Source organism: Saccostrea echinata, unplaced genomic scaffold (genome assembly GCF_033153115.1).
Source record: "Saccostrea echinata isolate AGI-Se365-2 ecotype Australia unplaced genomic scaffold, CSIRO_AGI_Sech_v1 ptg000064l, whole genome shotgun sequence".
NCBI lineage: Eukaryota > Metazoa > Mollusca > Bivalvia > Ostreida > Ostreidae > Saccostrea > Saccostrea echinata.
In genome coordinates this window covers 2781294-2808976 of record NW_026889813.1, presented here as the reverse complement: position 1 = coordinate 2808976, position 27683 = coordinate 2781294, and the positions used below count along the sequence as shown (strand labels likewise).

The following is a 27683-nucleotide window of genomic DNA, read 5'->3' as shown; positions in this document are numbered from 1 at the left end:
GGTAACAAACACATCATCTCTCTTGCTGTATTGGTATTTGTGGGTACTTAGTGGATTCAGATGGAGGCTTTAGTAAGTGGAAGTCTTAGCCCCAGTGGGCCTGATTAAGTTCCATTCCACTGTCTATCAGTATGTAGACTTGAGCTTCTGTCTAATGGTAAAATGTATAAAGTTATGACTCTGAAATTAAAACCATAAAAACATTTAGTGGCTTCCAGCTTCTTCTCTTTCCTTGTACAGATTTTTACAAGTATTGCATAAATATACTTTGACTAAACAGATATTAAAGATGTGATTTAATTTTTCCTTTTTTATTTATTATTTTTTTTATTTATTTTATTTTTTATGATTCTTTGTGAAAGCATATGAATGATGAAAATACTTCTCAGGGAAATCTAATACCTCACTAAAATTTGTTCAAGAAAACATTCTAAATGACCAAGGTAACAAGCATTCAGAGAGTATCCCATAAGCAATATTTTCACATGTTTACCCCTTTATCCCATGGATATCACTCATTGGACATTTTTAGTGAGCTTTTCTGATCACATTTTGTCTGTCCATCTGCCTGTAAACTTTTCACATTTTTGACTTCTTCTCCAGAACCACAGGGCTACACCCAATTTCAAGGGGAGATAATTTAAAAAAATTAGTGAAAATTTGGTGGTATCTTTTAAAAATCTTCTTCTCAAGAACCACTAGGCCAAAAAAAAAAATGAAAGTTATATGAAACCTTCTTTACATAGTGTAGATTCAGATTTGTTCAAATCATGATCCCCGGGGGTAGGGTGGAGCCACAATGGGAGATCAAATTTTTAAATAGGAATATATATAGGAAAAAATCTTCAAAAATCTTCTTCTCAAGAACAGCAAAGCCAAGTTTGTTCAAATCATAACCCCAGGGAGAAGGGTGGGGGCCACAATAGGGGATCCACGTTTTACATAGGATTATATAGGAAAAAAATCTTCTCAAGAACAGCAAAGCCATGTTTAGTCAGATTGATAAGGAAGCATCCCCAGATGTTGTAGATTCAGGTTTTTTCAAATCATGACCCCCTGGTGATAGGGTGGGGAGGGGGGTAACAATAGAGATATAAGTTTAACATAGAAATATAAAATAGAAAAAAAATCTGCTGATGAAGAACAGCAGGGTCGTATTGACACATGCGAGCATCGTGGCCTATGGGCCTTTTTTTTCATATCCTATTGCTGTGTCATCACAATGGTTTTTGCGTGAAAGTGATGAAGTAAAATGATGTGCATTCATCCATAGAAACAGTGTTAAACATTGATAGTGATGTATAAAACATGATGAAAAGAATCTCCCATGATTTGTGGTTGGATATGATTTTAATCCAATTGTGTGTTTTTATCCCCTTGCCAAGGCTCGGGGATAAAAAAAAACACACAACTCGTTGGATAAAAATCATATCCAACCACAAATCATGGGAGATTCTATTTCTATCCCCCAACCTGTGAGTATAATCTGGTTCAGGACTCATAAAATTAAAAAGGCCATTATTCCGTCAAAATCATCAACGTAAAATGCAATGCATACTTGATCTGTAACTCATGAAGGTACACTCACATACCAAAAATCAGCTCAATATCTGCAAGCGTTTAGAAAAAAAAATGTGGAAAACCAAGTGGGACAAACTGACAGACAGACAGAGGGACAGACAGACGGACGGACGAGGAAAACTATAGTCCCCTAAGATTTAACCTTAGGTGACTAATGAGATGAGCAAAAAATGAAACTGTCCCCCCCCCCCCCCCCCTGAAATTTAAACTCTCTTAAGTAACTAAGGAGAGACACATTCTAATTTATGAAGAAAAGTGGCATGAATCCCCCACCCCTCCCCCACCTTTTTAAGTGAAGTTCCAGGTCTTCCCATTTTAAGGCCATAATAAAAAAAAATCCTAGATTCTCATCCAAATTTTCATAAAAATTGTGGCAAGCGGATGGATTTTGTATTTTATTTCTTTTAATGCAGTCTATGCAGATTTATCTATTTTGCCAAAATAAAAGTAATAGTAGAGTTCCATTTAAATGTTCATGCTAATCATATCACCTACTTACCCTAACCAATCTTTCACAACCCTTGGTCATTGTTTACTACATACTGTAAACATAATTATATACAGTCAAACCTCGTTATCTTGAACTTGACGGGACCAAGAAAAACCTTCGAGATGTCTCAGGATTTGAGATGTTGAGGGCAAAATACTTAAAAAAAAATAAGTGGTTGGGACTTCCAAATCATTTCAACATATCCATGGTATTCAAGATATCAGTGTTCCAGACATAGAGGTTCAACTGTATTTGCATATTCTCTGTTTTCTCCCTTTATGAACCTGCACTCACCAGTTGCAAGCAGGAGAGAGAGTTGTCATTATTTCTAGAGCTTATAAATCCAAGTGTAACTAAAATTTGATTTAGAATGTGTACTAATCCATCAAAGATCATTAGATCTAAAACAAGTTTGAGACTGATGGAGATTTTCCTTCCAACTGATGTATTTAAAAAAAGAAATCTTATTAGCCAAATACAAGTCAAATGTGATGCTATAATAATAGTGTGGGGAAAGCATAAATCTAATTAAAAGAATGTCTAAGGTAAAACAATTACATCTGTTACATGGATTCTGAAATGAACATGTTTTAATTCTGAGAAAGTTTCAATGTAAAAAGATAGCATATTTAATGTATCTATGAATTATACCAAATACTGGTCCTGGGAACTGTTCACAGAATCAATAGTGCCAGCTTATTTAAAGTACCATTGATTTTTTTACTCTATTGCCATGAAATTATTTTATGCGATATCATTGTATCATTCATTTCCTCAATGGGATAAAAAGTAAATATCATGGGATAACAGAGAAATTTTGACAGCATATTATGACTCTATTTGTGCATTTAAGTCCTAGGTATAAGGGGAATTTGTTATTATTCCTTCTGGCTAAAAAAAAGGATGCAACGGGTATTGATTCGTTTCACAGTAACACAATATTGACACCAAACTGCTTTGATCATAGTCATGTAGATGTTTGCTTGGCTGAATCTGTGTTAAAGGTGAGACGGAAACGAAGGATGCTAATAGAAATAATAAAAAATATTGGAGAATATTCTTTGGTATTTACCAGTGGTGCAGAATTTGAGTTATTATCATATATCTGTTTTTAAGGAAAAGACATGCAGGATAATCTAATGATCCATTATTATAAAATCCTTCCTGATTCAAAATAAAAAAAAGCCAAAAAGTTTCCCATGTAACATGGTGTCCATAATTAGTAGGTTTTGGTTGGAATTTTCATTATTCAAGCTGTGTACATTAGATAAACCGTTTTCTTACTGCAAAGTATTTAAGTTATATGTCACTTAGTGATGTACATGGTTTTGTTCACAGCTTAATAAACTGTGCTCAAGAAGTTCACAAAAAGCAGTCACTAGTGATGGAATTCAATGATACTATTGTGTAGATAACTGTCCAAGCAGACTTTTTACATAGGCATTGTAAGACTGTAACAATTGTAGACATTTGGTAGGTCAGAGATTCTATAATTTTAATCATTTCTTGATTTTTTTTTCCCTAAGGAAGTATAACTGACCTAGTTGAAATTAAAGTTCTATGAATTTTTTTAAACCAAATTGTATAAAAGGCATATAATTTAGCACCCCCCCCCCCCAAAAAAAATGGACTTGGTGTAAAAATATTTGAGGACCCCATTTAAAGCCTACTCTGATGTACAATTTCAAACCACAAGGCAGTTGAATTAAAGACACTAAAACTTATCAAAAACAATAAATTAGAAAAAAAATAATAATTGTTTTTGCATATCTGCTTGCATGCTGATGTAATGATTTGTCACATCACTTTAACATCAAGACCCTTAGCTGTTACTTACCTTGGTAAGAACAAGAGGGGTGTAAATTTAAGATTTTACTTTCCCAACAGATTTTTTTTCATTATTTTTTTTTTAATATATACATTTCATATTGAGTCAAAATTCTTCAGAGAAATTGTAGTGGCCAGTGTGTGCATTTCCCACCAATATTTATTGTTAAGTTCAGACCTGTAGAGCAGCAGTCTCATCATAGATTTCTTGTCCAGTTGGAAGTGTTCTGTGACACATCACTGACTGATAATTGCTAATTTTAGCATTCTCCTGGAACAATATGCTCTTTTATATTTCTGCCAGGGAATAAGCAGCATTATTTAAAGGAGCTCTTTGTTAATCTTGTCAGACAAAACATTTGCACTTAATGTAGACAGAAGAGGGAACAGAAAGTGTCAAGTGTACACTACACTAATGAGGTACATCTGTACAGGTGCCGCGAATTATGCACTCTGTAAATGTTTGTGTCTCGGGGAGCTCTAATGCAGTGAAAATAAGATAGAAAGTTTTAAATTAATTATCTATTTACATGCAGAGGTAAATGACTTTTTCTTCATTTTCTCCAAAATGGTTGTATTTCACAACTGCGCTACACAATTTATACACTTAAAAGTAAATTGGCAGTGGATACCTTGGAAAACCACTGAATAGATCAGGATTTCTAGAAATAACCTCCATAAGCTTGTTATTTTGAGGTGAGACAATGCACACAGCTGCTAAAGCTTTCTCTAATGTAGGAGCCTTGCTGTGTTTCAGCAGCTGAATAAACTGTTTATCCTAACAACATCAAAACTACCTGTAAAATCCAGGAATATATGCAGAACAGGCAGAAAATACGGTCACTGCATGAGAAATCAGGAGACGTTCCAGTGGTGAAAAACTTGGTGCAGGTTGAAAGCTAATATCAGCTGCTGCATGTTTTGTTTGCCATGTGGTTTTATTTTATTTTTTTTTTTATTTTTGAGAAAACTGTAATGGCTTGTATTGCTTAATAGAGTTTTTGGTCAGTAGGAAGAGGATCAAAACATAGCTGATAACAAAAATATTATGAAAACCTTGAAAGAGAAATTTCTATTTTGCCAAGAAAATGGAAGATAATTGAAATATATTGCGTTTTATCAACATGCCTTTTTAACTGATCTGTTTCATTTGAGTGCGTTTTTATTTGAGAACAAATGTAACAGCTTATCTGACATGAATTCAGTGTTTGTAAGGTTAAATTCTCTGTGTGTGTCATATTTGTTACTTAAATGCAGATTACTTTGTAGTGAATCTGCCTTATCAGCAAAATATTTCAGATATTTCATTTATGCTTGAATTCAAGGATGACATTTTAATTGCGCTTTTGAAATTAAAAAAAATATGCTGTGTTTCATGTCATAGATTTATATGTACATGTACAGAAGAACTTCCATATCATTTATACATGGATATGTTGAAAGGAGTTAAAAGTCCCACTACTCTCTTTTTTTTTTTTTTTATCTATTTTAACGCTAAAATCTTGAATCCTTGCATATTACTAAGGGTTTTTTTGGGCCCCATTTAGTAAGAGATAGTAATGTTTGACTGTATTTTTTTCTTCAAGTTCTGTTATGATAGTAACAGTTTTGATGACCAGAAGTTTATGACAGTGAAAGTGGGTATTTCTAGGACACTGTGGTTACACTATTAGCATTTATGGTTTATTCATATGATTGTATAAGAGCAATTTTCAATATTTTCAGGTCTGGTCAAAATGGGAATTCACTGTGTCACAGGAAAACGAGTGGCCATTAAGATTGTCAACAGAGAGAAACTCAGTGAATCTGTTCTAATGAAGGTCAGTAATTTACTAAATAAAGTCAAGGTTATAGCAGATTTCCTTTTTAATATTTTAGCTCACCTCGACAAAGTCGAGATGAGCTTAGCGTCGGCGTCCCGGTTAAAGTTTTAGGAGCAAGTCCCATTCCCAAGTAACTTTAAGCCCTACCTGGACCAAACATGCATGGATGATGCATCTAGGGATGGACACTATCATACTTGCTTCGGATGCTGGATCTGACCTACATTTACCGGATGAGTGACCAGGTTAAAGTTTTTGGAGCAGGTCCATTCCCAAGTAACTATAAGCCCTACCTGGACCAAACTTGCATGTATGATGCATCTAGGGATGGACACTACCACACTTGCTTCAGATGCTGGATCTAACCTATATTTTCCAGTTGAATGACCAGGTTAAAGGTTTTGGAGCAGGTCCATTCCCAAGAAACTATTAGCCCTACCTTGACCAAACTTGCATGTATGATGCATCTAGGGATGGAAACTACCATACTTGCTTCAGATGCTGGATTTAACCTAGATTTTCCAGTTGAGTGACCAGGTTAAAGTTTTGTTGAGCAGTTCCATTCCCAGGTAACTATAAGCCCTACCTGGATCAAACTTGCATGCATGATGCATCTAGGGATGGACACTACCACACTTGCTTCTCGGATGCTGGATCTGGCCTAGATTTTCCAGATGAGTGACCAAGTTAAAGTTTTTGGAGCAGTTCCATTCCCAAGTAACTATTAGCCCTACCTGGACCAGACTTGCATGGATGATGCATCCCGGGATGAACATTACCATGCTTGCTTCGGATGCTGGATTTGAATTGATTTTCCAGAAGAGTGACTAGGTTAAAGTTTTGTGGAGCAGGTCCATTCCCAGGTAACTATAAGCCCTACCTTGACCAAACTTGCATGGATGATGCATCCAGGGATGGGCATTACCACACTTGCTTTGGATGCTGGATCTGAGCTAGATTTTCCACATGTAAGACCAGGTTTAGATTTTGGAGCAGGTCCGCTCCCAAGTAACTATATGCCTTGCCTGGACCAAACTTTCATGATGCATCTAGGGATGTACACTAACCAACCTGCTTTGGATGCTGGATCTGACCTAGATTTTCCACATGAGTGAATTTTTGCTATATTTTAACCAAATTAGCATGGATGATGTATCTAGGGACGGACACTACCACACTTGATTTGGATTCTGAATCTGGCCTACATTTTCCAGATGAGTGACCAGGGTAATTTTTTTGGAGAAGCTTTATAATATTATGGCCTTTTATGATTAAACTTGCATAGATGGTGCATCTAAGGATGAAAACTTCCAGACTTGCTTTGGATGTTGGAACTCACTACAATTTTCTTGATTACTAAATAGCTTAAAAGTTTTTTGAGCAGGTCTATTTTGAAGTAACTATATTTGAGCAGGTCTATTTTCATGTAACTATAAAATTTTTTTTTGAAATTTGCCTTACTTATAGATAACATTCGTCGAGGTGAGCTTCGTAATCTTTGATTACCTATGTTTTTTATTGTCTCCTATTGTGAGTTACATAATTTTATCAATGAAGAGACTCAGCATGCTTGTGGTTCCCTCATTTCAAACCTTTATTTCCCTCCCTCTACCCCTTCCCTCAACCAAGATGAATGAAGGGAGATTACCCTGGTTAATCTGGTAATGATATTATAAAACTACTTTTTATGCAATTTTGAAAATGATAGTTGTATTTTAGTGGTCATTAATAAGTCGTCCTACTAAAAAAAAGTACTAGCTAGTAGAAAAAAAATTTTCTTTTATGTATTTTCTTTTATAGCTGTTTTGATTTGACATGTATAGAGCTGCTAAATTAATAAAGATATTGGGTCCATAAATGGAAAGCCCGATAGGGAAAGTTCCTATAAAACAGATGGAACAATGTACAAGTCTCTTCAGAAAATCAGGAATATTGGTGTTTTATGTTTACACAGGCTTTATAGTGACTGATTATATGGATGTACAGAGATGTGGAATCAGAATTGTTTTCTGCAGGAATCTTGTACAGCAATTGATTAGTGCCCGACTTAAAGACCTCAGCAAGATTTTTAACCAAACAGACTGCACTAGGAGTAATGGAGGAGTATATATGAGTTAATATATGGAAATGCTGCCTATTTTCTATATTGATCAATTTCTTTTATTTTTCTTGTCAGGTTGAACGAGAAATAGCCATAATGAAGTTGATAGAGCACCCCCATGTTCTAGGTCTTTTTGATGTGTATGAAAATAAAAAATATTTGTAAGTATCAGGTTTTAATATTTTCATTGTAGTACAAGGTTAATTCTGCAAGTTTCAAGGCAATGTTAAATACCTTTACAAATTGACAAAAGAATGCTGAACAAACAATAGCAGTAATAGGCTCTTTCAATCTGATTAATCTATGTGCAGGCCGATAATAGTGTACGTTTAATATTTGTCCTAGCAGACACTGATGTCATTGATTTGGCCTTTGTTATGGAATATTTGATAACAATGTAAGCCATTTGACATCCTGTGAGAGTGCCAAAATTACAGACATTTTGGAGGTTTAAGAGATTTATTTTTTTGAAAACATTCTCAAATCACTTCCAAATCCTAATATTCCTGCTAATTAAAATTAATAGGCATTTAAGTAGATATCGGAGATTAAGAAATATAATCATAAACTCGTATAACTCCGTCTTTACACCCGACCCAGAGGCAACGATTTTCGTAGAGAGAGAGGCAGTATGGGTACTTTAAACCCTCTGTTTCAGTCGTAAGAAACTTTAAGAATGCCCCTTCCTCACTAAGCATATGTATGCAGTGATTATTGAAGTCGGTAATTATAATATGACAAGAGGAATCACACACAATTCCAGATGGATGAAATCTGTCTTTCGTATTCTCTTTTCCGTGATACACAAACTTTAATTTTCTTTCAAATGACACAACCTTAATTATCACTTCATCTTTGGACTGACGATCTACTACACAAATATCTGTATTAAAATTTTCTGCCACCCGGTAGGGGAAATTGAATAATCGAGTTTTTTTGTCATCTGCATATTCATAGGATTCTGTTAACTTGCCTTCATTTGTAAGGTGTTGAACCATGCGCATGCTGTCTACACTGACATCATAACAATCCTTGTCCACGAGACAGACCAACAGACCCCCATCTAGGGCCAGTCCCACCCCCAGGGGCATCAGGGGTTTGGTGGTCCAGAATTCTTCCACTTTACCTGTCTTATAGACCTTCTGCATTGTTCCCCCTTCAAATTCTGTGTAAACCATGTCCCCAGAGTTCAAGACAACAAAAGAACTTGTCCATCCCCCAATATAGATCTGTTTGGTGACTTTACCCTGGGAATTCATTCTCTCTGTGAATTTAGAGTTATTGCAGTGAAACCAAGTAAATTCCTCACAGAAAGCATTGATAGCTAGAACAGGCTCATTGCCATGTTTAAAACAATGGATTTCAGTCACTGAGGGTGCTAGAATCTTATTCTCTACCTCATTTATCACATCAGAAAGTTCACTCAGATTTATTTCAGTGTTGTCATTTATTTGGGGATCCTGAAAAGTCTGTTGGAGGTATTTATCATTGGTGTCTTCACTGACCATGGAATGACCTTGAACAGATTCTTCCCTGTCATTTTCTTCTTCTGCGATGCTTTCAAGTTTTTCCGTGGTTTTGAACTGAACGATTTCTTGAATTTCTTCAGATTCCTGACCTGCTGCCATGTCTTCATTAAAGATTTCAAATAACGATATACTAGGGGAATCTCTGTCCATAAGTAACCCTCTGTCAGCCCTCTGCTCCGTGCAATCATCATCTTCTGTCAGATTTTGTCTTTGACTAATGATGTCATTACCTTCATCCCATATATCGTCCTCATCAGACGAGATGATTGGATTAATGTCCGGGCTCCAATTTGTTGTGTGGTTTAATTTAGCACTAGTATTTTGTTGGTCATTTTCCACGTATTCTCCAATGCTCTTATTCTTGGCATCATTAGAATCTATTTCTTCCTCTTCTTCCATTGACATCCAAACTCCCGGCCAGGTAAAAAAGGCTTGTAGCTCTAATGGAGTGGAAACCTCCTGAATACAACACAAATTGTTTACAAGAAGTGCAGTTCAGGCTAAGTTGTTTAGGTAGATCTTTGTAGTTATTTCATGATTTAAATATAAGCTATTGATTTAATGTCGACTTAGTGGACTGTTGTGGAACATTTAAATGTACAACTTGGCAAATCTACCTAGTCATTGCTGCTTTCTGAATACTGTATTATTTTGGTCAGATAAACCATGTGTGAAGTGTAACGTATATGCCATCAGATGTATGCATGCTTTTTAAGTGTGCGGTACCGTAGTCTTTGGTATGTCTCGGTTCCATTGACAGGATATAAACTCCCAAGAATTTGACTGACAATACAATTAGACCTTTGAAGCTTGAGGCACTGAAGGATCTAATAAATTCATGAAGAAGCAATTGTGAAATTAATTGAATTAAAAATGTCCTTCATTAATTTCAAATGTCATTTTTTTTAATCCTTTTTTCTCCAATATCAGATGTACATGAATATTTCCTAGATAGTTCTTTGCATACCTTAATTTTTCATGAAAATAAATGTGCATTTTTTAATTAGTTATGGTAAAGTAGAACAAGTACAATATATCAATGTGAAGTATTTTTATGGGAAAGAAATTAACATAAGACATTTTTGAAAATCTATTTTCAGTGAAGACAATCCCCAGATTAGTTGCATTTTCATTTCACTTAATTCGCTCAGCCTTCAGAAACTTTAAGCTCAAGATTTCAAGAGTTAAGTCCCTGAACTCTGACAACAGTTAAACATTTTGAAACATATAGTTTTTTGTTGTTATAGGGATTTTAAAAACTTAAGTATTTGAAACAAAATTTGTAATGTCCCAATGTTGAAAAAGAATTATGAATTTGTACCTGTGATTTTTTTTGGACTTGGGTGAGAAGTGTAGTATATCATTTTGTTACATGTATATACCATTTATTAATAAAAATTGTCTTCTGTATAAATCTATCCTTTAAAAAAAAGTCTAAAATTTCAAAAGTTTTTCTGAGGGATAAAAAAGAATCAATGTTGGACTGTTTAGTGACATATTGGATCACTATGATGTTTTCTTCATCATTACATCACAGTGTATGAGGGACCAGCTATATTTTATCAATTGCCTCAAAAATGGAAGTTAGCACAATATATGTCAAAATAAAAAATAAAAGGTATAACAATCGAACTGTTTGTCTGAGGCTTTTAGGCCGCATACAAACGGTTTGGTTCTTGGGTCCAACAAAATGCATGTTGCCCACTTGAACTTTTTCTGTACTATTTACAGGTATTTGGTTCTGGAGCATGTGTCGGGAGGTGAGCTGTTTGATTACCTGGTTAAAAAGGGTCGACTCACTCCCAAAGAGGCTCGCAGGTTCTTCCGTCAAATCATCTCAGCTCTAGATTTCTGTCACAGTCATAATATATGGTAGAGTTCACTTATTGTTTGCATTGTAAAGTGCCTGTATAATCAGTATTTTCCTATATGAAATGTATTTAAAAGTGTTTCTTAAAAAAAGAGCCAAAAAAAAAAAGGCAATGGGGGGAGGGTGGGGGGGAGACCATTAATTTTACAAAGGTAGTGACTATTCCTCCAATAGTTGTGGCATTAGAAGTGAAATTCAAAGGCTTCATTCAGATGAGAATTTTAAAACCATTTAGGTCTCTTGATAAGTGCTGGTATATTAATTAAAGAACCCAGTCAATATTGGAATAAGTTCATTGATAAGGACTAGGCATTTCACATGTAGCCAGAGAAGTTAGATATATGAATGAAAAATTCTGGCAGAGACATTAAAGAATCAAAATATGACAGTAGGATTTGAAGGTATTAAAGCTTAGATTCAATTTGACAGTGCACATAAAAATAAAGGAAATAACTCTGTGACGTGTCTTGTTATTATGACAAATTATGACAATGCACACATTTAAGTCAAGGAAGTACTTGATGTTTAGGGCCCATAGTTTCATCAAGAGATAATTCCATTATGGAAATTTGACAAGTCAATTATTAGTAATGTTATGTAAATTTATTCTCAGTCACAGAGACCTAAAGCCAGAGAATCTGTTACTAGACGACAAAAATAACATCAGAGTGGCCGATTTTGGTATGGCTTCTCTGCAGGTGGAAGGTTCCATGTTAGAAACCAGCTGTGGGTAAGTCAGAAAAAAAAATGTTTGAGAGCCAAACATGGGTCTTCACTGTTCAAAAAGGAATTTCAAATTAAAGTACATCAAATGAATGATTAATGACAGATTAATGTAATATAGCAAAAAGGTTTAGAATAGCAACACTTAAGGTATGTCACTCGTCAGCTTTTTAGAAAAGTTCAGTCAGATCCTTTAACTTCAAAACTATTTATTACAATTCAAGTTCTATAACATGTTTAAATTAACAATGCAAATTATTTAACATTCAATTAAAAAACTGCTCATAAATTCATAAAGAAGCAAGATTTATGAGGGACTATTTCTTGTGGTGGAAGGATATTTAGAAGAAAATTTAAATTTAATATCTTGGAACTTTAGCCCCATGTATTTTAACTTAGAGAATATTTTCCATTATGATATGCTAGGAGTATTAAATGTAGGTTTTAATTTATATTTTTAGAACAAATTTTATACATTTACTCAACAGACTTTGCCAAGAAATGAAGATATATTAAAGAAGTCAAGATAAAATTTACGCCGTTTTTTGCCTGAAAATCGCACATTTTGACCAATATCTCAAAATTTACATCACTGACCCCAACTTTTTCTTTCATTATTTTTAACAACCTGATGCTTCCAACCGATCAGCACTTAAGTCATAAAAAGTTTGATACAAGAAAATATTTTATTGCCTTCTTAGATTTTTTATACCCCAAATGTGATACTTTTTAGTGCAAAAAGGTCACACAATAATTAAAGCGCATTAATTTTCATGAATTGTTCAATGATAAATATTATTCAAACTATTTTATGTAAAATAGGATTATATTTATTGCCATAATTACATCTGATAAAATATGATAAAGATAAACGTGATTAACCAAAGAGTTACAATTTAAGTGCAAAAAGGTCAACTTAATTGTACCGTAGCTCAGTAAGATGCACACTGACCCCCCATTTTCTTAGCGATTTTGAGTCATGCTATATGAGTACTTATCTAAAATATACTTCTCAAAAAATCCTTGATACAACTAATTTCACGAGTGACATACCTTAAATACAGTTGAACTTTCGTATCTCGAATACTGATATCTCAAATACCATGGATATGTCGAAGTGATTTTGAAGTCCAAATTGCTTATTCCTCAAGTATTTTACCCTGGATATCTCAAATCCTCGGATGTCTCAAAGTATTTTCTCGGTCCCTTTGAGTTCGAGATAACGAGGTTTGACTGTACATGAAGTTGCTAAAAAGTTTATTACAGTACACTGTAATTCTGATAATCAGTGCACATAACTTGATGAGTGCTAACAAATTGCATGCACTAATTAACATTATATAGTGAAAAAAAAACAACCACCTTATTTTGATGAGTACGGCTGTACTATTGTAGCTCTCCACACTATGCCTGTCCAGAGGTGATTCGGGTAAGACTTGTCCAGGGCATTTCTTGGTGTTGTACCTCTGTTGTCCTATACCAGTATGAATTTTTTTGTTGGTATGTATTCTTCTCCACATATTTTAAGTTTCTAAATCTAGTTACATTTCTTCTACAGATCACTTTGTTTTGTGTGCATAACTAAAGGCATGTACTGTTAAAATTTTTTTACTATAAATACATGTTTTTATGTAGCTCATGCAGTCATTACAATGCAAGGTATCAAAAGTTGGGTATTTCAGTGGACTAAATTTGATTGTGCATACAAAGCACTGCATGATTACAAGCACCGAAATGTACACTTCCTGTGTACTTATATAAGAGATTTACATTTCCATCTGAAAATTTTTGCAAGGAGTGAGTTTTTGCTGCAGTAAAAAATTATTGATTTCTCTGATATAAACTCACTGACAGAAGAAGTGTAGAATAGGTGCAGGCATAATTTGTTTTCTTGTGACAATTAGGAATTGTGTGAAGACGTTTTTAAGATCTTGAAAGTATTTCAGTCAGTGTCGAGGAGATCCAGTGAGCCCCCAGTGTATATGGATAAGCTTGAAGTCAAAGCAGAGATCAATACGTAGCTGTCGTACTCGGTCCAATAATTGTTCATGCCCCTATACGACCCTTCCCACTTCCGTTTCAGTTTCAGTTAGAAAAGAATGAATTCAAATGTTCCTTTCATGACTTATAAAAATCATACAGATATTATGTCAATACATATTTTTGTCACTTAGCATTTTGGAAAGTCAATAATTTTACTATGATTCATATTTTTATAATGGAAAAAAGTCATTTCTAATGTGTACTTCTGACTTCTTCAGTATGTGGTTTTTTTTAACTGTTCCTTTAAGAATATCATAATTTTAAGCACAGCAAACTTGCCACACTATGACAGATATGAAGTCTTTACTATCTTTGTCAACTGCATGAGTTACCATGTTTTTTTTATATTAATACAGAATGAGATATTGCAGTAGACAGTGTTAATTTACCACTGTTGAGAAAACAACAACTACAAATAGACATTTTCAGTTTTTCACTGGTCCCATTGCATGACATTTTATGTAAACATGCTATGTTTGTGCATTTTGTCAGATTTTGCATTTGGTGCTTTAATTTTTCAGTTCAATACTGATCTGAAAAATCTGTGAAACAGTCTTTTACTTATATATGGAAAACATTAATCAGGATTGTTGCAATATTCTTCATTGAAGAGTTAAGTAATACATTGTTACTTGAAATATTTATAGTAACTGCCATGACACTTAATGAGGTCAAAGTCATATCATGTGTTCATAAATATTTAAATGTTAATTGCCTGTTTGTGTGTCTGTAAGAATTCAGGAAAAGGGAGGGGATCACTCATGAATATCTTTAATACATTATAAGGTGGTGTGTAAAAATATGTATTAATTTTTTATGGCATACTAGTGTAGAAGTTCAGGCTATATAGTCCATGGATATTGGCCTGGGTAGCTCAGTGGTAGAGCAACTGACTAGTAATACAGGGGTTCTTGGTTTGATTCTCTGTCCAGCCATATATATTAATTCATTCCTTATTTCTTACTACATTTGGTAGCCAGTGTGTGTGTGTGTGGGGGGGGGGGGGGGTTCAGGTTATGTGTAAGTTAATAAGTCCTGACAGTGCCCATGAACTTGTGTCTTTAAGGTTGAAGACCATTTAAGGATGGAGGAATGTAGATTAGTTTGAGCTATATGGACCATGGATATTGGCCTGTGATACAGGGGTGTAGAGTTCGATTCCAGGTCCAGCCATATACTGTAAAAGCAGAAATATTCATTGGGGATTAAATTTCGTTGTTAATAATTATCAACGAAATTAAATCCCACATGAAATTTTTACATGACAGACTATTTATTAGATAGAGTTACTTAATACTTACATAAACAATGAAATTTAATGCCCACAAAACCTTTGTAGATGATAAATCAACGAAATTTTATCCCCTTGAAAATTTGTGCTTCTACAGTATTTTTCTTTATTCATTCCTCCTTTCTTACTCATGTATACAATCCCTGAAATGCTCTTCTTCCCATTTTTGCATTCTTTGTGAGCTCTGTTCACTCGGTGATCACTGATTTGTTCATTCAGTACACTCACAGACTGCTCGATACATTCCACTTGATACACTCACCATTTGCTCTCTCTTTTTACTATTTACATAGCCTGACATGTAAATTAATTGGGGGGGGGGGGGGCTCATTCATGTGCTTAAAATTAATTTAAACAGATGTATATCCACCAAAAGTTCTTTGTGACGTCTTGTCAAGAAGATGATGTTTCCTGAGAATTTACATAGTTTAATAGGCATAATAATCATACTGAAATAAAAATAAGAATCATAGGTCTATTACTCTTCTATGGATCAAGTAACTTTATTACAGTGGAGCCTTGTTATTCTGGGCTGGGGTTCATAAACATACTTAAGATTTGTGCTAAGTTTCACACTTAAGTATAAAATAAATTCTTATCTAAGAAAAAATTCTTAAGTCATATTCATATAAATTCTAAGTGCAATTCTAAGCTAAGTTTAATTCTGAGAAAATTAAAGCACTTAAGTTACGTCACCCTAGCAACGCATACAATTTCCCAAACAAAAAGTGCACTCTTTTGTGATGGAGGTATTTAGTTCCATGTGTATTACATCACAACTGATACAACTTTGTCATCAACATTGCACAATATTGCATCTTACCAGTTGATAAACATCTCAAAGTCAAAACAAGTTTCTAGTTGGATGTAATAGCATGGTTTCTTACTGAAAGAGTAAAATGTCTTCTGTAAAGCATTATTTTTTATTTTGATAAAGAAAACTTAAGTATTTCTTATCTACTTAAGACACCTCCTGAGGACACTTAACTTTAAGTCAATACTTAAACACTAAATATGTTTATGAATTACACTTCAGTATTTCTACCAAATTTAAGTAATACTTAGGGGACTTAAGTATAAAATATAAAACTTAAGTGATTTTTTAAACTTAAGATTATACTAAGAAGTTTTATGAATCCCAGCCCTGGATGCCAATATTCCGGGCACTCTGGAGGAAATCTGTGGGGAACATAATTTATAATAATATCTACCAATATCTACCTGTACATGTATATCTTATTTATTAAATTTGTCTGGTATCTGATTTCAGGGTGAAAAGTATGATGGAAGGAAAGCGGATGTATGGAGTTGTGGAGTTATACTCTATGCTTTACTAGTTGTAAGTTTTATAAGTGTTTGAAGAAGTAGATAGTATAGCAATATTGAAAGAGAAACAAAAGCTTTTTCAATGAATAATTCAGTATTCTTTATATGTGATTAAAATAAGTAATTATTATAACAGACATTATGAGCAGCAGATGTCTTACGCTTAAAGAATTCATAAATATGATAATATGCAAACACATGTCACCAGAATTTATTTTTTTAGGAATTCTTAATTTCTGGTCAGATGGAAAGCCATGAAAACTTAAAAATCTATGCATATTTTCACTACTAGTATTTTATGCTGACAATCAATCAATTTCTGATTTTTACAGGGAGCTCTTCCTTTTGATGACGACAATCTTAGGCAGCTTCTTGAAAAAGTGAAGAAGGGAATATTTCACATTCCACATTTTGTCTCCCCTGACTGTCAAAATCTGCTTCGAGGAATGATAGAAGTTAGTCCAGACCTCCGATTAACAGTAAGTCCCCCCCCCCCCAACTCCCCTCCCCCCAACTGTCAAAATCTGCTGCAAGGAATGATAGAAGTTAGTCCAGACCTCCGATTAACGGTAAGTCCCCCCCCCCCCCACTCCACGTCCACACCACAGACTTTATTGTGTTCTCAGCAGTTACTTCATAGAAAAAATTCCTCTCTCATTATTCAACATGATACCTTTTTGAAGGCTAAAACAATTCTGATTTTTATTAAATATTAAACTATGTTGAAGGGATAATGACATTTTTATTTCAGTTAGAACAGATCCACAAGCATTCTTGGGTTGTAGTGTAAGTATAATTCTGATTATGTGGTCTTTATATCAATGTAACATGTGATAATCATGATTTTTAAAGTCTAATTTGAAATAAATATTGCTTGAAATGAAATTTTGGTAGCTTTTCTCAACAAAACCTTCACACAAATTAAAAAAGATATTTTAAATTATGATATAATTTGAATTGCTACTGTATGTTTTGATGTACAGTAACAATAACTAAAACCAGAAGTATATATTTTAGGGGTTCAAAACAAGATTATGATATGGAATTACCTGTCATGCAAATTGTTCAGGTAACAAAGAATTATATTGTTGTGAACTTCATGGATCTCCTTCTGACAGATGACCTTAAACAAAAAGTGCAGATATTAATACATGTATTGTTTTTTTTAATCTGTCTGAAGAAGATCCTTGAATTATAATATAATTTTAAGTTTTGTCTTTCACTTTTTGTTTTCATTATTATGATTTCTAGGGATAGTCAAGGACTTGTAGAGCTAGAATTACCTGTTTCTCAAGTGGTCCAGGTAAAAACTCCTAAATCCTCCACCCAGAATATCTTTTAGTATTGTTGGCTGCTTTGATTTGGCTTTTGTCACAAATTTACATGTACCAGAGTTTTTGGTAGGAATTATATTTTAGATCCTGATTATGTGTGTGTTTACCGAAGTAATAGTAATTTACATGTTGGGGAAATCCTGCGGCAGAATGTTAATTGTTGCCTTTAAAGGAATATATTAAATTAATCTTGAAATTTTTACCAGAAAAATCTTTCTCACACTCTCAACCAGGAAGCTTTAAGATGAGCTCCTCAGTATGAAAGTCTTGTACTTTAACATACTTGACATTAAAATACTCCTTTTTTTATAATCCCCATGCTTAATTAATATTCACTCCATACTTGTTTTGGCTCACGTGAGTTTGAACCTCTTTGATGAGAGGTTGTTGTCTGACACTTTACATTGTTACCTTTCTACTTTTTCTCTGGAACCAGAATAAAATTTTAGCATAGTTGTTCCCAAGCATCTTTGAATAATAGTTATATGTTTGATCAAATAGAGAACCAAATCCATTACCAAGTGGAGATAATTTAAAAAATAGGAAAATGAGAAGGGGGCGTCAGTCTCTTCTGTGTATCCATTGGGTTAGGAAAAACAAATCTCAAAGTGAAGTTTGAATGTATAATACAGTGCTTGAAACTCACTGTAAAATTAGCTAGACATGCAAGACTGACTGCAGATAAAACTTGTCAGCCCCTCCAAAGATCTACTATCCCGAGAAAAGTATTGCCTTTTTCATAAATTAGTTTTGTGACATATGGAAAACAATTATGATTTTTAATTAGTAGAAATTTTAAAACATCCAGCCAGGCTACCAAGTTTAATCGCCCGTGGTGAAATTTTTGTGGTCGTGTGCACAGTTATTTCAAACACTGCATATTAAAAATACTATCAAGTTATTTACATCATTTTCCTTGGACCAAGATGGAGTCACAATGGGGGTCCCAAGTTTTATATAAGTATACAGAAAAGATAAAATGTTCTTCAGAACAGCTAGCATGTGGTTAGTCAAATAATGTTTCAAGCATCTTCATATTTTGTTTTGTGGGGCTAGCTAGGGTGGGACCACAAGAAGATGTCTCTGGTATACATTCAAACAGAGCAGTGTGATTCAGGTATGCTTAGAGGACTGAGGGTCTCTTATTACCACTATCCCATCAAGGAACTATATACGGTAAGGGCGTATTCCTGCCCCCATAATAGTCAAATTTTGAAAATCTCTTGAAATGAGAAAAAGTGCATATATTGTATAAAATAATCCAAATTAAGACAATATATTATGAAATTGGAAAAATTAGTTGGCTTTTCTTGTCTCTGTGACGTCACAAACTATTTGGATTTCCGTTATTTTTAAAATAGAGGCCAAAATGCACAGAGTTTGTTCAATTTTGACTATAGTATTTATAGAGCGCAAGCTTGCTCAGGTACCATATTCACATATTTCGTTGATATTATCATTCTACACATTATATCAAAAGATCTAGTCTGAGCAGACCTGCGCTCGATAATTTCCAATCAAAATACCGACGTAAAATACACTATTTTCTCTCAAAATCGTTGCAATTTGGAATTTACGTCATTTTATTGACGTCATATTTAACTAATGATGTCATAGTTGATAAAAATATTTAATGCTTTGAAGTCTGCAAATATCCACCTGGTTTAGAGTATAATTAAAGATTTCTCCATCAAAGTTTTATTTTGGGGGCAGATACTGCCACTACAGAATATAGTCCTTTTATTCTGTACTTTTATATCTCAATACATGTATTGACAATGTTAGCCTATTCTTGGTTTCTGTCTACAGAATAAGGGATTGGTGTGTATGCCCCATTTTTTCCTAATACAAAAGGTATATGTGGTATTAATCACACTATAATTGATGCTGTTTACTTCAAATCATTTTCCTGGTTTGTCACTTACAGATATAATGGTATATTGATTTTTTTTTTCTAAAAATAAATACTTGGTTGTTAGTTTGCATGAGAGTTATTTTGCCTACAGGTTGATTGTGTGATATGATTAAGAATTTGCATTTTGATGACAAAATCTATGGATATTTTCTGCCAGAGAGAGAGAGAAGAGTTATCCCTCTTTAGATATATTTTCTGGTGTGTTTTATATAATGAAATGTGGAGTCAACCAGCATGCTAGAGGTCGGGGAGATACACTTTTGTTGCCTCAAATACATTGTCCAAGACTGTATTATCTGTAGGAGCCATCCCTGCATGATCCAGCTGTTTTAAAGTTGTTCTTGTCCAGTCAAAATAGTACAACTATCTAATTATGTTGCATGTATCTTGAAATGAAATTCAAAATTGACTGGGCATATTTTTGCTTTGTTGCCAGAAATGACAAATTTTAGAGGGCTTTTGACATGTTTTGTGTCTTTCAATGTATTTTACTGTTTTTCCTCCCACAAACTAGCCCCCTGACTTTATATCTGTATAACTGTCCCTAGCCCTCTCACTCTCTGTATATCTGGTCTGTTCCAATCCTCTGTCTATGATAGTTCCAGTATAGATTTATTGCCTTTCTGTCAGGGATAAATGTTATTAAGTGATGGAGTGTCTTCGGCTTTCTCAGTCCTGTCCCTTATGTCTTCCCTATTACTGTAATGTAATTCACTGCAGAAGGAGTAATCCCTTGTGTAAGACCTACATGTACAAAACTGTTTGCTGAAACCACACTACAAGATTGCTTCAGCATAAAATGTTTAAGCATCCAGAATCACAGATGTTTTAATATAGAAATGGTCTGCTTTCTTTGAGAAAGGATTTCAGCTATGTCTGGATCTTAGAACTATCAGGACAGATTTTTTTTTACACATGGTGCACTCTCTTTACCATTTCAACCACAGCATCTAGAGTTTAAAATTGTGCCATTCTTTGCAAATTTTGATATTGAGAAGGCAAGAGTGTTAAAATATGCAAAAGAATTAGACACTACATATCTGTAGCTTAATTTCAAATGAGCTTGTAATGAACTTAAATTGATTAAAGTGGTTCCTCTAATGTAGTGGATTCTAGAATAGTTAAAATGGTACATCTATTAAATTAATTTCTTCTAAAGCTTTAGTAAGAGCTCAAAGAAAAATCATGGGTTGAAAAAGTGAAGAGGGGGGTTATGATTTTTTCAGAGTACATTTTGGTTTCTAGTAGTAGCACATTCTAGTAGTACTGTAGTCTTATTACGGTTGTATATTTTATTTTTTGAAGTTTGTTTCATTTTTATTAATTTCCATTTTATTTGTAATACATATATTCCTTCAGTAATATATTTTTTAGCATGGTGTGTTGATGCTGTATTCAAATTTTTTTTCACTGTTACAGTAAAAAATAAAATATTTTTTTGCAGACAGTTTATCCCTGTGCTTTGGAGGGAATGGGAGTAAACTTCCTTAGATGTTGTTTATTCAAGATTCAAGTTTGTTCAAATCATGAGCAATAGGGCTAAGATTGGGCAAGAATGGGAGAACAAAATTTTACACACAGTCAAATAAATACACAAATGCAAGAACAACAATATGGTACAGTTGGTAATTTCAAAACAAAGACTTAGTTTAGTGTAATTTGAAATTGTAGAATTCATGTAATCATTGTTGTTAGCCTTGATACATGATTTTGAATTCATTTATCAAAATGTTAATTTGTCAGGAAGAAAATTATCAGATGAGCCTTGTGGCCCATGGTCCTCTGTTTTTTATATGTTCTTTCAGAGCCATTTTTGTGCATTTTCCTAGTTGTTCTATTTCCTATGCTTATTTCTTTTATATTGCAGACCTCTGTGTTGCCCTCTGTGGAGGACCTTGACCCAGATGTTCTGTCCACCATGAACTCTCTACAGTGCTTCAAGGACAAAGACAAACTGGTCCAGGAACTTCTTAATTCAAAGTAGGTCATTCCTATCTATATACTGAATAGATCATCAGGTGTCTTGTCTCAGAGTAGGTCATTCCTATCTATGGTATATACTGAATATATCATCAGGTGTCTTGTCTCAAAGTAGGTCATTCCTATCTATGGTATATACTGAATATATCATCAGGTGTCTTAATTGTCTCAAAGTAGGTCATTCTCATCTATATACAGAATAGATCATCAGATTCTTGTCTTATTCTCCTTGCCAAGTGGTTTTACACTTGCTTACTGATTAAGAGGCCTAGCTGGGTTTGATTCTTGTTCCCTGCACCTTGTCAAACCTAAGAGATTTAACATAGGTAGTGACTGTTCCTTTGCCACATGTCCAGCATGTTGTAGGTCAATCTTTGACTTATCCTGGTAGTTTTATCAATACTTTTCTGCAGCCACCAAGCAAAAATAATCCTGACATTTTTGGGAGAACTGTAAGCATTGATCTGAATAGGAGAAATGTCAAATGGTCATATCTGTCTTCAAATTGTCACTTGATTGAATGGAATTTTTCTCTTAATACATTACCAGGTATATAAATATTGCATACACAGTAAAACTCATTAAGTATGAAAATGGATATAGCGAAATTACGGACATAGCAAAGTTTTTTTTGCAATAACAAATAACAATAACAATTCCTAATAAAATTTTATGGATATGAAGATCGGATATAGCAAATTTACAGTTATAGCGAACTGATTCTGTGTCCCCTAGAAGTTAAAAAAAACAAAATTTACATTTTTTATAGCAAATTTTTAAAGAATATCAATTTTTAAAATATTGAACTGACATTAATTTTGTAAGCATATATATTTGAAACTCTATTCAACGAAAACTTTTGAACTCCAAGGTGCATTTTGTATTGTATACTTCTTTAAATACATTTTGTAGTCATACTTGAAGGAAAAAAATCTATATTGTGAATTTGCTATGTATATACTTTAATGAACTCAATGAGACAGAGGAAATACTTCGAGATATCCGAGGATTCGAAATATTCAGGGTAAAAAACTTAAGAAATAAGGGCTTGGGACTTCAAAATCACTTTGACATATCCATGGTATTCAAGATATCAGTGTTTGAGATACTGAAGCTCAACTGTATTTTCTAAATTAATGTTGTGATAGAATCTCAATGACAAGCCAGCTGATGTGTTGATAAACTGATGCATTTATGACTAATCACAAATTATGTGAATTCAATAGACTTTGGTATCAATGGAATTTTCTCTTTTTTTATGTTGTCATTTGTATCTCATGGGTGATTAATATCAATTTGCTGTGTTCAATAGGTCCATTCATAATTTCTCCCTGGGTTAGGCTGAGAAGGTTTCTATGGAGATAATGTTATTATAACGAGAGAATTCATTTCAATTAACTTGAATTTGACAGGAATAATAACCTATATTGAATAGCCATAAGGTAATTCTTGTCAAGAAAAGTTATTGACACTTTGAACTGAGACTTTGGGGGAAAAAAAAACATGTCAAGAAGTAGATGATGATTAATGTATGAAAAAAAAGCTGAATCCTTTTGTACTGTGATATTTATATTCTGTAGATCACAATGATCACCAAATTTATACAACACATTATTTTTTAGAGATAGCTATTTGGTATTTATTATTTTTTAGAGATAGCTATTTGGTATTAATGTGCAAGAGAAAAATTTCACAAATTCAGGTTATTATTGTATATAATCTTTAATAGTAAAAATTTAAGTGAGAAATTTTGTGAGCAGAAGGTTTGCTTAATTACGTGAAAGTAAAGATTTTGCAATAGAAAGTTATTTACAGAAACTGTTTTATCAGAGTTTTTTCCATGAAAGCTGGAGCTATATTTTGAATAAAGGAATGGAAAGGCAAATCTAATGTGGCCAATTAAGAACAGTCTCCAAACCAGAATAGAAATACATGTATATATTTGATGTTATGTATGAAATCCCTGTCCAATTTGTCACTGCATGTACAGAGTGGATATTTTAAAAAGCTCATGTTAAACAAAGGATGCTTTTGGTTCTAGGATAAGGCCTGTACCCTATGAAATAAATGATATACCAGATATTTTTAATGTATAAGATCATGGGCATTTGGATGGGCACAGTTAAATTGTTGTCTGACCCATGACTTTTTTACTCCAGACAGAACTTGATAATGTATAGTGTCATGTAAAAGTAACTGGCTCGGTAGAATTTTTTCTGGCTCTAAAATTTGTGATGCTGCATGCATGGGGTTGTAAAAATTTTGACACAGTGTTTGAATATATCAGGAGAATTTGCTGGAACCATGAGTACTTTGCATTGCAAGGCCTTTAGGTTTTCTGTTGAATGATATAACATTTATACAGAGTCAGACATTGTGCCAAGTAGATTTTGTTTTAGAATTGTTCAATGATAGCTGTTAGATTGTAGAGTTGATAGGAAGTACATGTATTTCAAATATACACAGTTGAGAGCATTTTCTACAAAGAGTATTTGTACTATTAAGACAACCCTAGTTTTGATGAATTTTATTGTTCATGAATTTTTTTTTTTCAGACACAATACAGAGAAGGTGGTGTACTTTTTGCTGTTAGATCGTAAACTCAGGAACCCTAGCATTGAAGATTCCCACGATATAAGACTTCGCTCAGAATCAGGTATTATACTTTTCATTTTATTATTATTTATCTACATAATTTCTGGTATCAGTTTCTTTGTATGGTGACCTTTTTTATCTCGGCAGATCTCGTTACTCAGTATATCGTTGTGCCCCCCCCCCCCCCCCCCACCCCACCCCGTCTGTGATTCTGACCAGTCGCATCATATCCAGGCTATGATCATATTAAAGTTGGGTGCAATGAATTCAAATAGAAGTTTATTGCCCATGAATGCATTTTCTCTATTTCATGGTCTTTGATTGATTGGCATGCAGCTTTGAACTCAAAGCTGTTCTTTTGTTGCTGTTGATGGAAGATATTTGTTGATGAGAACTCAAGGTCATATTTCAAAACTCAAGGTCAATGGGAAATGATTAGATCTATTTAACTTGTTGTATGTTACATGACATTTTATATGATTTCAATTCAAGTTAATAACCTAAGAGATTTATGGTAGTGGACAGACTTGAGGAGAGGGGAGACATCTATGTTTTGTTTTGATTTGTTTTATCTTTTTTAAAAGAAGAAAACAATAAATTTAAGGTTTATTGACCCTCTGATAAGGGAGGCAACTCTCACTAGGAATAATCACTAATTTTCTTTTAAAAAAATCATGAAGTTAAAAGGGGATTTCTTTCAATGTGTATACCACAAGGTATGCTGAAATTGTTGCATTTCAGTAATACATTGTATTTAGAGTTCTTTTTAGATATCTTTTGGAAAAACATCATTAAAGCAAAATTCTATATGGGTGAAGAGGTGATGATCCTTAATTATCCTTATTCAGTTGCTAGTTTATAGATAAAATAAAATTCTGATTAAAACTTTTTTTTTTGGTGTACTTTAGCTGACCCTCCTCGGAAGCGTGTGGATGCTGTACAACTGAATCATCAAAATGGAGGACAACCAAGGTAATAGGAAGCAGCATGTTGAATGTCAAATTTAATTATGGTCATGGATTTTCCTTTAACATCTTTGAAATTAACTACAAATATGTTATATTTAATATGGAATGTATGAGTACTAACACATCACTAATCCTGTACTAACAGACTATCACTAGGAAGCATCAGTGAAGGTTCACCAGTAGCGTCTCGCCGAGCACTTGCTGTACAGAGAGTGTAAGTTAATGTCATGATGCTTGCAAATGAAAACTGCATGCAGGAAAATTTTTTTATATTACATGTTTTGAAGTTTTAAATTGTTTGCCTAAATGGTCAGTTTAAAAGGAGTAACACACAATGTTGTTATTTGAAAGTTGAGACGATCAAAAGAAGTTATGAATTTATTGTTAATTTTATTTAAAATAAAAAAGTAAATTATTATTATAAAGCAATTGCTCATATATATCTTTTTAATCAGTAGTTTCAAAGATGTAATCACATGTATTTTCTTCTATAATTGAAACTTGAGAACAATTTTGCAATTTTTTTTCACAGCCGAAAAGCAAGTTTATCCAGCAGCCCTAGCAGTTCCCCAATTTCCAGTGTGAGAATCCCTGCCAGGGGCCCCACACACAGCCCCTCAGCCACACCCCCAGGATCCCCCTCCATTCAAAACAACCCCTGGAGATCCCGGCTTCACACCATCAAAAATAGCTTAATGGGCTCTCCTCGATTCCACAGGCGAAAACTCCAAGGTATTCCATATGGTAACCATGGTAATGGGTATTATAAGGAGGTAGCTTCGCCACTGTTGACAGGTACAGGTGTTAAGGTGGTGTTTTGGATGCCACAGTTGTGTTGAGGCTGCCATTAATGATTGGCTTTCTGTGACAAACTCCTACTTTTTAGCTTACCTGAGCCGAAGGCTCAAGTGAGCTTTTCTGATCACATTTTGTCTGTCGTCCGTCCGTCCTTCTGTCCGTCTGTCTGTCTGTCCGTCCGTCTGTAAACTTTTCACATTTTTGACTTCTTCTCAAGAACCACTGGGCCAATTTTGACCAAACTTGGTACAAAGCATCCTTGGGTGAAGGGGAATTTAAATTGTAAAAATGAAGGGCCAAGTCCCCTCACAAGGGGAGATAATCAAGAGAAGACAAAAATAGGGTGGGGTCATTAAAAAATCTTCTTCTCAAGAACCACAGGGCCAGTAAAGCTGAAACTTATATGGAAGCATCCTGGGGTAGTGTAGATTCTAAATTGTTCAAATCATGACCCCCGGGGGTAGGGCGGGGCCACAATGTGGAATCAATGTTTTACATAGAAATATATAGGAAAAATCTTTAAAAATCTTCTTCTCAAGAACCACAGGGCCAGAAAAGCTGAAACTAATGTGGAAGCATCCTGGGGTACTGTAGATTCTAAATTTTTAAAATCATGACCCCCGGGGGTAGGGCGGGGCCACAATAGGGAATCCAAGTTTTACATTGAAATATATAGAAAAAATCTTCTCAAGAACCACAGGGCCAGAAAAGCTGAAACTAATGTGGAAGCATCTTGGGGTAGTGTAGATTCTAAATTGTTAAAATCATGACCCCAGGGGGTAGGGCAGGGCCACAATGGGGAATCCAAGTTTTACATTGAAATATATAGAAAAAATCTTTAAAAATCTTCTTCTCAAGAACCACAGGGCCAGAAAAGCTGAAACTAATGTGGAAGCATCTTGGGGTAGTGTAGATTCTAAATTGTTAAAATCATGACCCCCGGGGGTAGGGCGGGGCCACAATAGGGAATCCAAGTTTTACATTGAAATATATAGAAACAATCTTTAAAAATCTTCTTCTCAAGAACCACAGGGCCAGAAAAGCTGAAACTAATGTAGAAGTATCCTGGGGTAGTGTAGATATAAATTGTTAAAAGCATGACCCCGGAGGGTAGGGCGGGGCCACAATAGGGAATCCAAGTTTTACATTGAAATATATAGAAACAATCTTTAAAAATCTTCTTCTCAAGAACCACTGGGCCAGAAAAGCTGAAACTAAAGTAGAAGTATCCTGGGGTAGTGTAGATTCTAAATTGTTAAAATCATGACCTTTGGGATAGGATGGGACCACAATAGGTGTATTACATGGGGGAAAGTCTGGTGAAGAACAGCAGGGCCAAAGTTACTCAGGTGAGCGTTGTGGCCCATGGGCCTCTTGTTCTGGTATTAAAATAATTTGAATTAATTTCCTTTGAATTGCATTTAACATAGGGTAGCACTGTGGCAGAATTTGAATTGCTTGTCTCCATAAAAGTAAATATTCATGGAGT

At 34.2% G+C, this 27683-nt stretch overlaps 1 protein-coding gene across 4 annotated transcripts in view; it reads left to right on the top strand.

Moving 5' to 3' along the window:
• The window catches only part of LOC133175993 (serine/threonine-protein kinase BRSK2-like), a 46617-nt gene that overhangs the window by 11665 nt on the left and 7269 nt on the right, over window positions 1-27683 (top strand). Inside the window, exons 2-15 of one of the 4 annotated variants that reach the window (XM_061311170.1) lie at window positions 5624-5718; window positions 7898-7983; window positions 11083-11223; window positions 11835-11951; window positions 13340-13373; window positions 16549-16617; window positions 16937-17083; window positions 17356-17390; window positions 17622-17673; window positions 21721-21833; window positions 24389-24489; window positions 25337-25400; window positions 25542-25610; window positions 25929-26191. In XM_061311170.1, coding sequence (XP_061167154.1) covers window positions 5624-5718; window positions 7898-7983; window positions 11083-11223; window positions 11835-11951; window positions 13340-13373; window positions 16549-16617; window positions 16937-17083; window positions 17356-17390; window positions 17622-17673; window positions 21721-21833; window positions 24389-24489; window positions 25337-25400; window positions 25542-25610; window positions 25929-26191 — 1386 coding nt within the window. Of the gene's footprint in view, window positions 1-5623; window positions 5719-7897; window positions 7984-11082; window positions 11224-11834; window positions 11952-13339; window positions 13374-16548; window positions 16618-16936; window positions 17084-17355; window positions 17391-17621; window positions 17674-17855; window positions 17908-21720; window positions 21834-24388; window positions 24490-25336; window positions 25401-25541; window positions 25611-25928; window positions 26192-27683 lie in introns of all 4 variants that reach the window. The other 3 variants (XM_061311171.1, XM_061311173.1, XM_061311174.1) reach the window with 3 other exon arrangements.